General features: G+C 54.0%; 3 protein-coding genes across 5 annotated transcripts in view; 1 reads left to right on the forward strand and 2 right to left on the reverse strand.

Moving 5' to 3' along the window:
• RNF123 (ring finger protein 123) overlaps window positions 1-408 on the forward strand; it is a 117773-nt gene extending 117365 nt beyond the window's left edge. For both annotated transcript variants that reach the window (XM_036737990.1, XM_036737991.1), the window contains exon 39: window positions 7-408. In XM_036737990.1, the coding sequence (XP_036593885.1) occupies window positions 7-109 (103 nt within the window). In that variant the 3' untranslated portion in view covers window positions 110-408. The remainder of the gene's footprint in view (window positions 1-6) is intronic.
• A 174-nt stretch (window positions 409-582) lies between these two features.
• GMPPB (GDP-mannose pyrophosphorylase B) lies at window positions 583-4858 on the reverse strand. 2 transcript variants are annotated; one of them, XM_036737476.1, is made up of 10 exons: window positions 4651-4858; window positions 4351-4499; window positions 3771-3851; window positions 3410-3458; window positions 3075-3217; window positions 2425-2583; window positions 2207-2285; window positions 1997-2124; window positions 996-1178; window positions 583-898 (listed from the first exon to the last, which is right to left on the reverse strand). In XM_036737476.1, exons 2-10 carry the CDS (start codon window positions 4480-4482, stop codon window positions 767-769), a joined length of 1086 nt encoding a protein of 361 aa, XP_036593371.1. In that variant the 5' UTR covers window positions 4483-4499; window positions 4651-4858; the 3' UTR covers window positions 583-766. The 2 variants fall into 2 exon arrangements, with proteins under 2 accessions (XP_036593371.1, XP_036593370.1); XM_036737475.1 differs by having other exon boundaries at window positions 1991-2124; window positions 4651-4753.
• A 3171-nt stretch (window positions 4859-8029) lies between these two features.
• The window catches only part of IP6K1 (inositol hexakisphosphate kinase 1), a 73135-nt gene continuing 67299 nt past the window's right edge, over window positions 8030-13865 (reverse strand). The window contains exons 6-7 of the mRNA XM_036738116.1: window positions 13140-13315; window positions 8030-12383 (exon numbers count right to left, since the gene is read on the reverse strand). Coding sequence (XP_036594011.1) covers window positions 11886-12383; window positions 13140-13315 — 674 coding nt within the window. The 3' untranslated portion in view covers window positions 8030-11885. The remainder of the gene's footprint in view (window positions 12384-13139; window positions 13316-13865) is intronic.

The following is a 13865-nucleotide window of genomic DNA, read 5'->3' on the forward strand; positions in this document are numbered from 1 at the left end:
TCACAGAGCCTGCATCAACCAGCACCTGATGAACAACAAAGACTGTTTCTTCTGCAAAGCTACAATCACTGGGGTGGATGACTACGAGAAGCCAGCTTCCTCATCTTAGACCTCTGTCTCTGGGTGGGGACCCCCAACATGCTCCTTGGGCCCCAGGGATAAGGCTGGGGGAGGATAGGCACATTCATCCCTATTTAGAAGCCTCCCTTTCTGGACAGCTCCTTTACCAGCCTGGGCCTGCCTTGAGGAAACCAGAGGGAGGGGGATGAGAGACTACTTGGCAGCAGCAATTCTTCCTTGCTCTTCCAGTGCAGAGAGGACAGGGGTTCCCCTTCTTTGGCACTGGCTTTATAAAAGGGTGGGGAGTGGACCGTTACAGGTGTGACTATTAAATTATTATTCCATACAGCCCTGCCCTGCCTCTTTTCTAGGTGTGGGACAAGAGCCTGGTCCTGTCTCCCCATTTGTCAAATAAGGGGAGGTACTAGATGAACTCAAAGCCCCCAAGTTCCAAGAAAAGCAGGGGTAGGCTGGCTGCAGAGACAGACAGAGCCCTGCTCCACAATGCACACACAGCCATACTTAAACAATATAACTCCAGCTTTGTTTAAATTCTTACATTATAAACAGAGCTATTTACAGGGGCCTTCCCCTTCCCTTTGTGGCAAGGGGCTGGGGAGAGGGCTCCAGCTCCCTCCCCTCGGAGGCACAGAAACACCTGAGCCTTGGCCAGGGCAGCAGGGGCTGCTGTGCTCTGCACCTCAGCTCACATGATAATTCGAGGCTCGGGCACCGATTCGCCAATGGACTTGTGGGGCAGCACACTGGCCCCATTGAGGTAGAGCTCATCACCTACGATGACATCCTCTCCCAGCACAGTCACGTTCTCCATGCGCACCTGGGGGCAGGTGGGGGGTAGAGGTGGGATTCAGGAAGTAGCTGTCCCCTCCCCAGGTCCTGCCATTCAGCCACTCCCTATCACATCCCTTGCTCACCCACTGGCCCACACGAGAGCTCCAGCCCACGATGCAGGAATCAAGCCATGAGTGAGAACGGATATGGGCACCTCGCAACACCGTGCATCGCTTGATACACACACCATCCTCCACCACCACGCCAGGGCCCAGGCTGACGTTGGGCCCGATGATACAGTTCTGCCCAATCCTGGCGCTCGGATCCTGGGGGAGGAGAAGCATGCACAGGGCTGACTTAATGGTTGAAGGGCTCTTCCTCCCACAGTTACCTCCCTGAAGTCTAAAAACCCACCGTTAGAGATTCATTCCTTTCATTAATTCAATTTATTAAATGCCTACTCAGTATTGTGCTCAACTTTAGGGATACAGTGATGAAAAATTAACGGTCCCTACCCTAAAGGAGCTTGCACAGTCTACCGAGGGAGGGCAGAGAGGGGATATAAAAAAGCCCCTGCAACAGAAGGCAAAAATTTGAGGGAAGCCAAGGAGAGAAGCAGACTAAGTGCTGCAGGGTGGGGCTCTAGAGGGACTAAAGAATGCAGATGCACCACGATGGCATGGGCAAATGTCCAGAGGTAGGAAATGAGGAGGGAGATAGCTAGGAGGCCAGTCTGGCTGGAAAACAAAATGCATGAAGGGAAAGCCATATATGATAAAGCCAATACAGTAGGCTGCAGCTACATTGTGGGAGCCTTGAGTGCCAAGCAAATGAGTTTGTATCTAGCCACTGAAAGGTCAGACCTGTGCATGAGCCATGTGATGGTTTCATACAAGGGATTGGAGAACAGAGAGGCAAGAGGCAGGCAAACCAATTGGGAGACATATCATCCCAGTAGTGGAGGTGATGAGGCCCTGGACTAAGGGGTAGTACAGAAGCAGCCAGGCACAGAGATCACGGAGGCAGAATCATCAGAACGTCCATGAGTTCAATAATAAAATACATTCAGCCTTACTGATACCTAAGGGAGAATGAGTTTGTCAGAGTCCTTTGCAAGAGCAGGAAGGACGGCACTCGCACTCACCACCAGCACGTTGCCCACAATGCCTGGGCCAGAGCAGAGCCGCTCAGGCTGCGTTTGCCTCAGTGACTGCAGGAAGAGGCACATCCCTGTCAGGAAGTCCTTGGGCTGCCCGATGTCCATCCAGAAGCCTGAGGATGTAGGCACAGGGAGCCTGATGGGGCAGTCCCGTCAGCCCCATCCGGCCCTCTGTGACCCAGCCCTCACATTTACCTGGGAGCTCCATGGCATATAGCTGCCCTTCCTTGGCCATCACCGGGAAGATTTCCTTCTCGATAGACGTGGGCTGTAACTGTGGGGGTGCAGAGATGCTCAGCCCTTCCTGTGCTCACCAGCTGCCCAGAGGCAAGCTCTGGACACTGGCTCCAGGCTCTACCTTCCCTCAAGCCTGGCACCTCAAGCCCCACCATCCTCCCAGCCCCCAGCCCCACCTGGATACGCTGTAACACACTGGGACTAAAGATGTACATGCCGGCATTGATCTTATTGGATACAAAGACCTGGGGCTTCTCCACAAATCGGTGGATGCGGCCTGTGTCCGCCTCGCTCACCACCACCCCGTACTTGGAGGGCTCCTCCACTTTGGTCACCTAAATTGGCAAAGGAAGAGGGCCGACACTAACCTGGCAGGTTCTCAGAGCATCCCACCCCTGGGTCCTTAACATCATCTCCCGGGGCCAGGGCCTCTACAAGTGGAGATGAGACCAAGACGGTTTCTATCCAGGCAGACACACTAAGGACATGTACAGGGGAGGCTGGGGGAGGGGCAGGCGGGAGGATGGAAGGAAACTCACCAAGGGCCTGAGAAGCTTACAGGCCTCCCAGGCCCTCGAGCCACAAGGGATCCGTCCTAGGGACCGGCTGATCAAACCCTTTGGTTGTTAGAGAAGGGAAATGACTGGGCCACTGTTACGAGGTGGAGAACCAGGTCCTCTGACTATGGCACTGGCCTTGATGCTAGGCTCGGCTCGGTGGGGCTGAAGCAGACTAGCCGGCAAGGTCAAAGGTAAGGAGGTCGGGTTCACATCACTACCCACTCCTTACCATGGAGGGGAGTTGGGGGGGGCAGGGGATGTCTCACCACGATGGTCCCCTCCTGCCCATGATGCTGATGGAATTGCACCATCGCGGCAAAGGGGAAGTCACAGATGATGTCACTGTTGAGAACGAAGAAGGGATCCGAATTCTCTGTGAGCAGCTCCCTGGCCAGTGCCAGAGGCCCCGCTGCAGGGACACAAGGCAGCAGATGCTCAGGGCTGGCCCAGGGTGAGCTGCGTCCCGTGCCCGAGCTCTGCGCCCCTCAGCCCGTGCTCCTAGGTCCACGCTTCTGTGCCCCCTGGCCCCGTGCTCTGCGCCCCTCACCCCCAGCTCCTCTCCGCAAAGCCTGCCTCTACCCCAGGGGTGTCTTCCACTGACCTGTTCCCAGAGGCTCCTGTTCATGGGACAAGGAGATTCGAATCCCGAGCTAAAAAGTCAGAGCAGACTCAGTCATCGGGGGCAAGTCTCTCCTGTCTTCAAGGCCCCACCCAGGGGCTCAGGTGTGGGACCTTTCCACCCCCTTCAAATCAAATCATATTTGTAAAAGCACTTATCTCAGGGCCTGGGCACACAGTGGGTTCTCTCATGCTTATTCAGTCCCTCTCACCCCCCACCCCTCCAAGGGATGCACAAACACTTCCCAGACCTGGGTCCTAGGGAGCCCTCCACCAGGGATGCCATTGCAGTTCAGGCCTGCCTGGCCCTGCTAAGGACCCAGGGCTCGCCTCATTCTTCTCACCCTCAGCTCCTGTTCCTTCATTTCCTTCTCCAACATCTCAGACATGTAGCTCACAGCCAAGATCACATGATTCACTCCTGCCTGTAGAAGAAAGCACGGATGTGCCCCTCCCCTCTCTTGGTGGTCAGTCACTGGGCAGTCAGCCCCACCCCCACCCCAGCTATCCTGAGGCTGCATGGAAACTCCAGCTCAAGCCCTCTCCTCTTTCTCAGCCCCCCTTTCAGTACAGTAACAGCTGATAAGTATATGTGAAACTCGTGCCAAATCTCTAGCTCAAGCCCTCACCTCTATCTGGGGCCCCCTCTGAACACAGGGACTCGTGCTAAGTCCAGTTCAAGCCCTCACCTCTTTCTGGAGCTCCCTTTGAACACAGGGACACCCAGTAAGTCCGACTGAAGCCCTCACTTCTATGTGGGGCCCCCTCTGAACACAGGGACATCCGGTAGGTGCAGCTCAAGCTCTCATCTCTATCTGGGGGCCCCTAGTAAGCGCATGCAGCTGGGGGGGTCCCGGCTGCTCCCCCCCTCCCACGAGCCGCGCCTGGCCGTGTCGCTGTCACGCCCGTGGGCCGCGGCCTCACCTTCTTCACCAGCGCCTCCACCTGGTGCAGCAGGATGGGCTTGTTGCAGAAGTCCACCAGCGGCTTGGGCGTGCTCAGGGTCAGGGGCCGCAGCCTCGTGCCGTAGCCGCCCACCAGGATCAGCGCCTTCATGGCGCCCACGCAGGGCCCTGGGGGAGGGGAGAGCGGAGAGGCCGGGGCTCAGCGCGCGCCGTCTCCGGACCCTGTTCCCGGAGCCGGATCGGCCGGGGCTCCCCCTCCCCTTCGCGGGCCCTGGGCCGTCCCCTCCCCCCCCCCCCCGCCCTCCCACTCCCTCCTCACCGGCCCCGGCTCCGGCTCCGGCTTCACCTCCAGCTCAGGGTCCGGCTCCGGCTCCGGCCCCGCCCACAGCCGCCGGTGCGGTCCGTGGCCTCCCCTGGCCAGTGACAGGCCGCAGGCGGCCGCGCAGTGAAAGGGGAGGGGCCGGACGCCCAGGCCCGCCCACGGCCGGCAGCTCGCGGCCAATCGTGGAACGCCTACGTGGCACGGCAGTGACGCCACGGCGCCGACGTGCCGCACCCCTTCGAGCGTGGCCAATCATAGCCCAAGCGCCCGAGGCACCATGGCGACGGCGGAAGGGACAGGCGGGTCAGTCGCCCATTGGTGGATCCGAAGAAGCCCTGGCGGCAGGGGCGGGGCCGCGGCTCCCTCGGAACGCCCACGTGGCTCCTGGGCCGGCGCCCCGCCCGGTGCGTTGCGGGGCGGGGCCCACGGAGAGCGAGAACTCCCTTGGCCCAGGTGCACCCTGGGGTTCCAGGCATGCGGCCTCAGATAAGCCCTTCCACTTATCTGGGCCTTAGTTTCCTCATCTGTAAAAACGAGGAAGGTGGTGGTCGTTACTGTGCCCTCGTGCACTGATGTCCCACCGGACCCTTTGGGGGGATTTTCTTGGCAAAGATCCTGGAGTGCTTTGCCATTTCCTTCTCCAGCTCATTTTACAGATGAGGAAACTGAGGCACACAGGGTGAAGTGACTCACCCAGGTCACCCAGCTCTTACGCGTCTGAAGCAGGATTTGAACTGAGGTCTTCTTGCCCCCACGCCATCTAGCTGCCCAAACGAGGAAACGCCCTAGGATAAAATCCCGCACTTGGCGGTCGTTTCTTGTGAGACCTTGTGCAAAACACTTAACTTCTCTGGGCCTCAGTTTCCTCATCTGTAAGCCCAGGAAGGACCTTGGACTAGGATGGTCTCGAAGCCCCTTCCAGCTCTAGCTCGAAGAACTAGATTAAAAATCGAGGTTATTAGCTGTGAGCCCCCGGTTCTGCCACTCTCCTCCGCTTTCACATGATGACGTGGCCTTGCTCCTTACCAGGGCGAACCCCGACACTTGTTCCAGCGATTTCATTCCATCCCCTCCTCCTCCCTCCCACTTTTTTTCACTGTCTTCATGTCCACTGCCTACAAACATGCTCGCGTCTTCATCTCCCCCACCTCCACCCCCCCCCCCAAATCCTCACGAGTCTTCTCCATCCCTGCTAACTACCGTCCTGTATCTCTCCTGCCCCTTGTGGCCGGTTTCCAGAGGAGGCGCCTGAGAGCTGGAGATGTACAGCAACTGACCCAGGGTCACAGCGGAAACTGGAACACAGGTTTTCTGATTCCCAGCACAGTACTCTAAGGCAGCAAGTCGTTTTCCCCTCTTAAAAACACAGTTCAAATTCCACCCACTACATGGAAAAGTGGTACTTGGTATAATGGAGAGATTACTAGTCAGAAGTCCTGAATTCACACCCTAGCTCTGACCTTGGGCAAGTCACTCCACTCTGAGTCCCTTCGGTCTAATCCGTGGGGTTCTAAGTAGATGATTCAGTTTCAGAAATTCCATGACCCTGCTATGGGCGGGTCATTTCCCAAACCAAGGCTCAGGGGTGGCAGGGTACAGACTGCGCTAAAAATCCGGAAGGAAAGTAGTCCATTTTGGCTACAGCTTCTGGTTCTTGGAGGGACCCATAGGCTGACAGGTGGGATGGTGCCAGGTTATTTAGGAAGTCTGAACGTTACCCAATAGGCAACTAGGACTCACTGTGCGATAGGAGGGCTTGGCTATATTTGTTCAGAGGAGAGAAAATGAGATAAGGAAATAGAAAGGAAATTGAAAATAGCTGTATAAATGGGAGAGATTGTCCTCACCATCCCCGTGGGAAGTCACTTAGGGTTCCCAATGAGTCTGTTATGGCCCCTGGAGCTAGGACGGGGTGGGAATTGGGGAGAGGTTGGCTGAGGGCTTCTCGTGCAGAGGAGGTATTCAGAACTATCTCCTTAAACTAAGGGAACTGGCTGGGTGACTCTGGGCTCAGGGAGATTGCTTCTTCTTTGAGGTAGTCTGAGTTGCGTTCTTGGAATGCTATTGGCCCCTCCAGAGTTGCCCCTCTCCCAGCTGCCTGGTACCCAAGCAATGGAGGAGCTTTTAGGAATGGCATCTCCAGCTCAGGGGCAGGCCCCACCTTCTCACCTCTCTCCAAATTTCATTTTCCACCCCTAGAAAGGACAAAGGTCAGATGGGACAAAGTGTGGAAAAAAAAACCCCACTTTCTACAAGCAGAGGTAAGGCCTTACCCAAATGACGGTGAGCTGGATTCAGAAAGGCATGGATTCTAATTTTGCTTCAGGTCCTATCAGCCTGAAATCATTTAAGGCTTCTGAGCCTCAGGTTTCATCTATAAGGCAGGGGCAACAAAAGCACCCATCTCCCAGGTTGGTTGTGCCAACACCACTTCCTGCTCAAGGTTGCCATAGCAGAATGAGCTAGAAAATCTCTCTGGGGCACCATGCTCCTGAGTCTGGGAGCTCCCTGTTAGTCCTTTCTCTCCACAATAATCTGTGGCATCAGGTTATTCCTTTCCTGGGGAAGTGCCCATACCAAAGCCCCCCTCCCCCAAGCAGAAGTGGGCCATCAGCCACTGCCAACAGCGGCTACTCTTATAGCTGGGGACTTGCATGTGTCACCATGCTTTGGGCAGAGGGGGCCACAAGTCTGCTGGGCAATGGTTTCATTGGAAGGGACGGAAGCTATGCTGGTGGGCCTTGTTGAAGTGCATCAGGAACCCAGGATTCTAAACTCCCCGTGGGTTACTGACCTGCACTCAAAGGCAACCCTGGAGATAACTGGATGAATTCCATTCAGTTGTTCTCTCTCTCTCTCGTGCCAGTATTAGGGGTAGCAGAGTGACACTAGCCAGGCCAAAACACACACAAGAGTTAAACTAGCTTTTAAATAAGGGTACTCTTGAGCCTCCAAGCCCTCCTTCCCAGGGGACCTCTGTTCAAGTTGGCTGTTGTTTCCACAGCTACCCAGACTCTTCCCAAACTTCTTTCCCTCAGAACCCAACTGACTGGTCATAGCTGGCTTTGGGGCTTCAGCCCAGGCAGGAATGAATGTGGGAAGCTCAGGAGAAACAAGTCTCTTCCTTCCAAATCACCTCACTTTTCATCTCTAAAGCACTTCTATTATGTCACATTTCCCTCCATGTCACACGTCCCTAGTAGGCTGTGAGCTTCATCTATGGAAGCAGAGACCTCTCATCTGACTGTAACTTCTGAGCTCTGCCATCAGGAGGTACCGAATGGCTGCTCAATCTGAAGGGACCTCAGAGCGGGTCAATATGGATATCTCACTCGAAACCTTCCCTGAGGAGCATCTTAAACAGAGAACACACTTGTACATTTCTAGGTGACTTTATTTTTATATACATGACTTTTAGACAGAAGGCAAGGGAACAGTGCGGGGTGAATACAGACACTGTTACAATCATGCCCCTAAATAAGTTCCAGAGAAAACTAAAGATATCCAGAAAAATGCCAGAAGACAAACATAATAATGCCACTATGCAGGAGGAGACTGGACGAGTAGAGAGTTTTCTTCTATGTCAGCAGGACTGACATGGCTGATTGTCCTTATCCTTCCAGGAAGAGCAGTGGGAGATGGGGAGGATCTTGCCAACTCTCCCACAAGCAAAGCAAGCAGTGCTCCCCTCATGGAAACAGAAACCTATCAGAATATCCTCATATGGCAAAGCAATGTTCTATGGTTCTTGGGGAGTCCCAGCCCTCCCTGGTCCATTCCCATGGACCATTTTTTGCAAGTGGCTAGTGCTTCCTCATTGGCCCCCTGTAAATACTGTACAGAGATTTCAAACACAAGCACCTGTGTGTGCGAGGCTCCCTTGCCATCCCTCTCTTTGGTCCAGTGCTGGGATCACACAGCCCCTCCCTCCAAGTTGGCTACATCTCCAAGATGCAGGCCACTGGATGGGATGTATGGGCAGGAGGAAGGATGGCGAAGGGCCCATCAACTCCAAAATGTCCACTGCCCAGCGCCCCTGGATGGGAGCCATCTCTTTTATGGCCCCTCCCCCTTGACGTTTTGGCCAAAGAGTGTCCTGGTACGCTCTATTAAGTCTGACAGTTGGCTTTTACTAGTCATTTCTGGGCAAGCAAAAAACACCATCCCCATCCATGTGGAACTGGGCATAGCCAGTGCCCGTGAGCGGGGCACGTGGTCTGAAAACGTCGTCCTTAGAAATCTAACACACTTCTATGGTGGCCACCTCCTCAAGTTGTTCCCTGCTCTAAGGCCAACCTTATCATCTGCCATTGTTACATATCCATAGGGCCCAGCTCGGGAATACTGGGGCCCAGAAATACTAAGTAGGCACAGCCTATTCATCCTCAGCAAGGCGCAGCTGGGCTCAAAATGGAGGGACACTGTCCCACGGTCCCTGAAACACTGATTGCTCCAGCCAGGCATGGAAAAGCTAAAGCAGGTATGCTGCACAATCACCCAAACACCTCCTCTGCATAGCACTGGGAATGAACACTGTCTGCTCTTAAAAGGCACCTATCTCCCATAGAGGAGGCCAGAGCAAAACATAAGGGAGAAGTGGGTCATCACCAGAAGGTGGGATCACTGGGTTAAACCAGGCAATGGCATTTTAACATCAAAGTCCGTTCTGGCCTAGGGCTCACCCCAAGGTCCAGATATAGAGGCCAGCCTACCTCTGAGGGAAACTCTCATAGCTCCAGGGCCAAATTACAGATGTAGCGCCTGGATGTCTAAAAAGGAAGAGACCATCTCATTTCCTGGTCTCATCTAGAGATGGCTCAGCTCCCTTTCCACGCTGAAGCCAGGAGAGACATAAGGTAACAATGATACATGCTGAGTTCCCTACAGGAAGATGAAGTTAAAGATATCATACACACAGCTCTCTCGTGCACACGCATGCTTCTCAGTCCCTCTTGAGCCTAGGAGCATGGAACAGTTTGTCCTCACTGAGCTGTCCAGACTGGCAGCATCACTGACAGCCCCTGGGAGACTGGGGATCCAGGTTGGCTTGACACTCCTGGGGCTTTCAGGCCCAATATGGTGGGTCACTTCTCAAGACTAGTCTTAGGCTTCAGACCTGAGAGCCAGGGCGAAAATAGACAGAAAAGGCATGGCAAACAGCCTCTTGAGCACCCTCTGTTCTGGCCCTTCCCACAGGTGCCAGGAGAGAGGCCAGGGCTGGGCCAACATCCAAAGCTCCTTTGGAACCCAGAAAACTAAGCTCCGAGCTTTCTCTGTGCCTTCCCTCCAGCCACCTCCCTTGGATTATGCTAGCCATTGTGCACTGACTGGTGAGGAAGAGCCCACCACCCTGGTACTTCCTACAACTTAATCCACTTCCTCCAGAAACTTCAGCATCTACAAAGAGTCCAACTCCAAGGGAAGAACCTCACTTAGTAGCTGCTTGAGAAGGGCGTATGGAGGAAAAGCTTTATTAACAAAGGAGTGAAGGTCAGTGGGGAAAACAAAGCCAGCCACCATCATCAATGCACAGGGCAGCCCATACCTAGGAACAAACCTGGGAGCTGGCCCAGGTGGAGACAAAAGAACCCTCAAATATCACTCTCGACATTCTCCCTTTTCTTAAAATTCAGCACGCACCACAAAGAAGTCAGAACCGGCCACGGCTCTGGGCCTGCAGCCCAAGCTGCTTGTTTCCAAGGCCGGCACTTCCAGGTTCTGTGTTCTGGTTTTATTTGTCAAGTGAGTCCTGCTGCTCCTGACCAAGCCACACCTGGAGCAGGAGACACAGACCACATGACACCTCACAGTTTTACAGAATCTCGGGCTCCAAGAAGCAATATGGCAGCCAAGGCTGGAGATCTTAGAAATCTTGAGAGATTTAAGTGACTTCCTTCTTTGCCCTAAACCAACAAGTCTCCAGCCCCCACATCTAGGCTTGGCCAACCACTAAGGGAAGTTGATGGCTATAAGCAGCCCTGGTCATGATCCATACTCCACCCCCTCCCCACCCACCTCCTAGTGCCCAAAAAATAATCTGCTGGGGGAGGGGAAGAGGGGGGAGGAAGTAGGGGAAAATAGGAACAAAATTCACTCCTCTAGGTTTGTGAAGGAAACACTTCTCATGCTGCTGGAGTCTGGGTGCATGCTACCAGGTGGTAGGAAGTGGGGTAGGGTTCAACTAGGGGTACCAGGGGGGCCAGAGGAAGCCAAATGCTTGCTAAGGCTGGCCTTTGCTAAGTTCCTGTGTTCCGTGCTCACCTGGCTTGTTTTAGCTACCAGTCCAACTCCACAAACCTGTTATCTTCCCCATCCCATCTTCCAATGGCTTAGTTCAGTCTCTTGCAGCTCAATTTTAACAGGCAAGAAACAGCAGAAGCAGCAGCAAGTAGCTGGGGGGGGGGGGGAGAGGGGGGAAGCGGAGGGGCGGGGCAGGGAGAAGGGAAGTGTAGTTCCAAGACTATCTCTTCAGGCAACCTGGCTTACCAGAGAAGTCTTGCTGGCTGTTTTTCCCCATCCCTGCTAGGATGCTGAAAAACACACACACACATTCTCTTTCTCTTAGTCATTTCTCTTTGTTGTCCACAGACACAAGAGAAAGCTCACACCAGGTTATTTGCTACCCAGAGTCCCTCTTGCTTTTCCCCACCTGCTACAGGTAAGTCTGGTGACCCCCAGAGCCTCTCAGGAATAAGTGACATGCAAGAGCCTAGGGGCTGGAGTGCCTGACTGAAAAGCCTGCCCTTCAGTCAGGCTCCTGCTCTCAACTGCTCCCCCAGCTTGAGGCTTCAAGTGAGTCAGTGAAAGGATCAGTGGAGTCTAAAGAGCCTTGTGGTCCCTGGCCCCCGCCTGAAGCCTCCTTTTGGCCACAAACCAGGCAGAAGCCTGTGAACTAAAAAGGCCAGAGCAGCTGACAGTCTCACCAAGGCCAAAACATTCAGAGATCCTCTTCCTAAGCCAGCCTGGACAAAGTCATCAAAGCCACATGTTAATAAAATGGCTGAGCACATCTTCTGCTTTCTCCTCTCTCTCCTTCACTTTTATATATATGTATTCCAGGCTACAGCTAAAATCATTTCTTTTAGTTTACACCAAAGAGAAATATAACCCTTTAAAACCAAAGTCTGTCTTGTCTGCCCTCTGTGGTGAGTTCAGAGTGGGTGGTCCCTGCCTGTGGGTAGAGGGAAAAGGGCTCTGGGCAGTGACTGATACGGGGAGCCCAGCGTAGGACACTACTGGTTTTCTTCCCGCATCTGCTCCATGATGGTGATGAGGCTTTCTAGGCCAAACATGTAGCCCTTGTCGGGACCATCGTGCACAGTAGGGTCATCCCGAAAGCCCTTGAACGTGCTGTGTGCAAAGTCAATCATGCGGACGTCCACCTTGGGTGTGGCAGAGGGAGATGTCTCGGGGCTGGTGCTAGGGCTGGTGCCATCAGGCATCGTCTCAGGGAGCCCCGAGTCCACATTCTTCGAGCGCATATCCGCCCTGCACTCCTTCCCATCGTAAATGATGAGGAGAGAGCTGGAGTAAAATCGGTAAGAGGCCTGCCTCTCCAGCACAGACTTCAAACCCCGAAGTTTGCTCAAGATGGGCTCAAATAGATCTCTCCGGAGGTCCAGGCCATTGTGGAGATACTGGTATAGAGCATTGCGGAAGCCTTCGATTGAGAGCCCACGACCATAGTATTTATTCCTGCACAAGTAATGCCCTGTGTCCAGCTGAAACACCTGAAAGATCAGGAGACAGCATTAGTACACTGGTTATGGACGATGGCTGATGGCTTCCTTTGCATGGTCTGTCAATAGACCAGGGCTTTAATGGATACTGTCATCCAGTAAGAGCATGGTAGGTCCAATTCACATGGCAAACAATGGTACTGACAGGAAAGAACCTGAGTCTATCCCTTAGGCTAAGGGTCTGCGCCTCCCTCCTCTCTTCCCCATCTGCTGCACCTCTCTATTAGTGGAAGGCTATGCTGCAGCACTGGGCCCACCAAGACCTCCCTCCAGAGCTGATTTCTGGGAACCAGCAGGGCCTCCTTAGACAAGAAGAAACCACCAGAGAGGGGCAGTATCCTGAGAAGCCTCTAGTACTTCCCAAATCTGGGCTCTAGAGAAGACCTCAACAGCCACAGTCCCTGCGAGCCTCAGAGAGCCATTGTCCAGATACCTAGGTCTTAGGCTGAAAAGTAAAAACATGAAGGCTGAAGAGCTCACCTTCTGCAGGCATAAATAGGGCAGGAAACGGTCAGGGAGCACCCTGTGGTGGAAATTCCCTCGCAGAGATGACTCTGTGACCGTCACACTCCTGAAGGCCTGGCCTGCACAGGACCCAAAGTGGGAAGGGGCGGGTTGAAGGGGGCTCACGGGTATGCGACCCCTGAGCCTTTACATCTGCCAGCAGAGGGAGCCCTGACACTACCGGCAGCCCCTCCTGGGGCTCATCCCCAGCAGAAGCCCCGACGGCCACGCCGGGGCCTGTACCTGCATTCCACAGACTCGGACGCCCAGGGTGGCGGAGGTGCTCTGTTCACACTTCCTCATCTGCCGGGCAGCCTTCTCCTCGGAGGCATCATCGCCGTGCTGCCTGGTCCCCATCTTCAGATCTAACACACAGGGGAACTTGAAGTGATGCACCACATTCTCCAGCAAGAGGAACTCTAGAAACTCAAGTCAAGGAGACTGTGCGGCTGCCCTCCACGGGCAGAGCCGGGGTGGGGCCGCGCGGGTTCAGAAGGGCCACCTATCTGGCTTCTGCAGGCAGGTCACTTCCTCTTTCAAATGAGCCTGCTGGGCTAGACCACCTCCAAGGCCCCTTCTGGCTCTGACTTTGATCGTCTCTATGTTCACTTGTTGAATCCCCATCTTGGGGGCTGATGCCTTTGTTTTAAATTTTGTCTTTATACCCTCAGTACTTAGTACAGCATTTTGTACACAGTATGTGCTCAATAAATGCCCACTGGGTTGGAGTGGATGGATCCCTTTGATCTTTGATCGCTGATTCAATTTACGCAAGTTTTCCTATAAAGGGGTCATCCTTACTTATTGTTTGACATTCATAAGAAGGACTCTATGCATTTTAACAGCCATTAAAACAAATCAGATGGATTCTGTAATAACTGAGTGACCACATAAACTTCAGAGATGAAAGGGACCTTAGAAATGATCTAATCTGATCCTCTTATTTGAGGAGGTGGGGATGGGGCTAAA

This window comes from Trichosurus vulpecula, chromosome 9 (genome assembly GCF_011100635.1).
Source record: "Trichosurus vulpecula isolate mTriVul1 chromosome 9, mTriVul1.pri, whole genome shotgun sequence".
Classification (NCBI taxonomy): Eukaryota; Metazoa; Chordata; class Mammalia; order Diprotodontia; family Phalangeridae; genus Trichosurus; species Trichosurus vulpecula.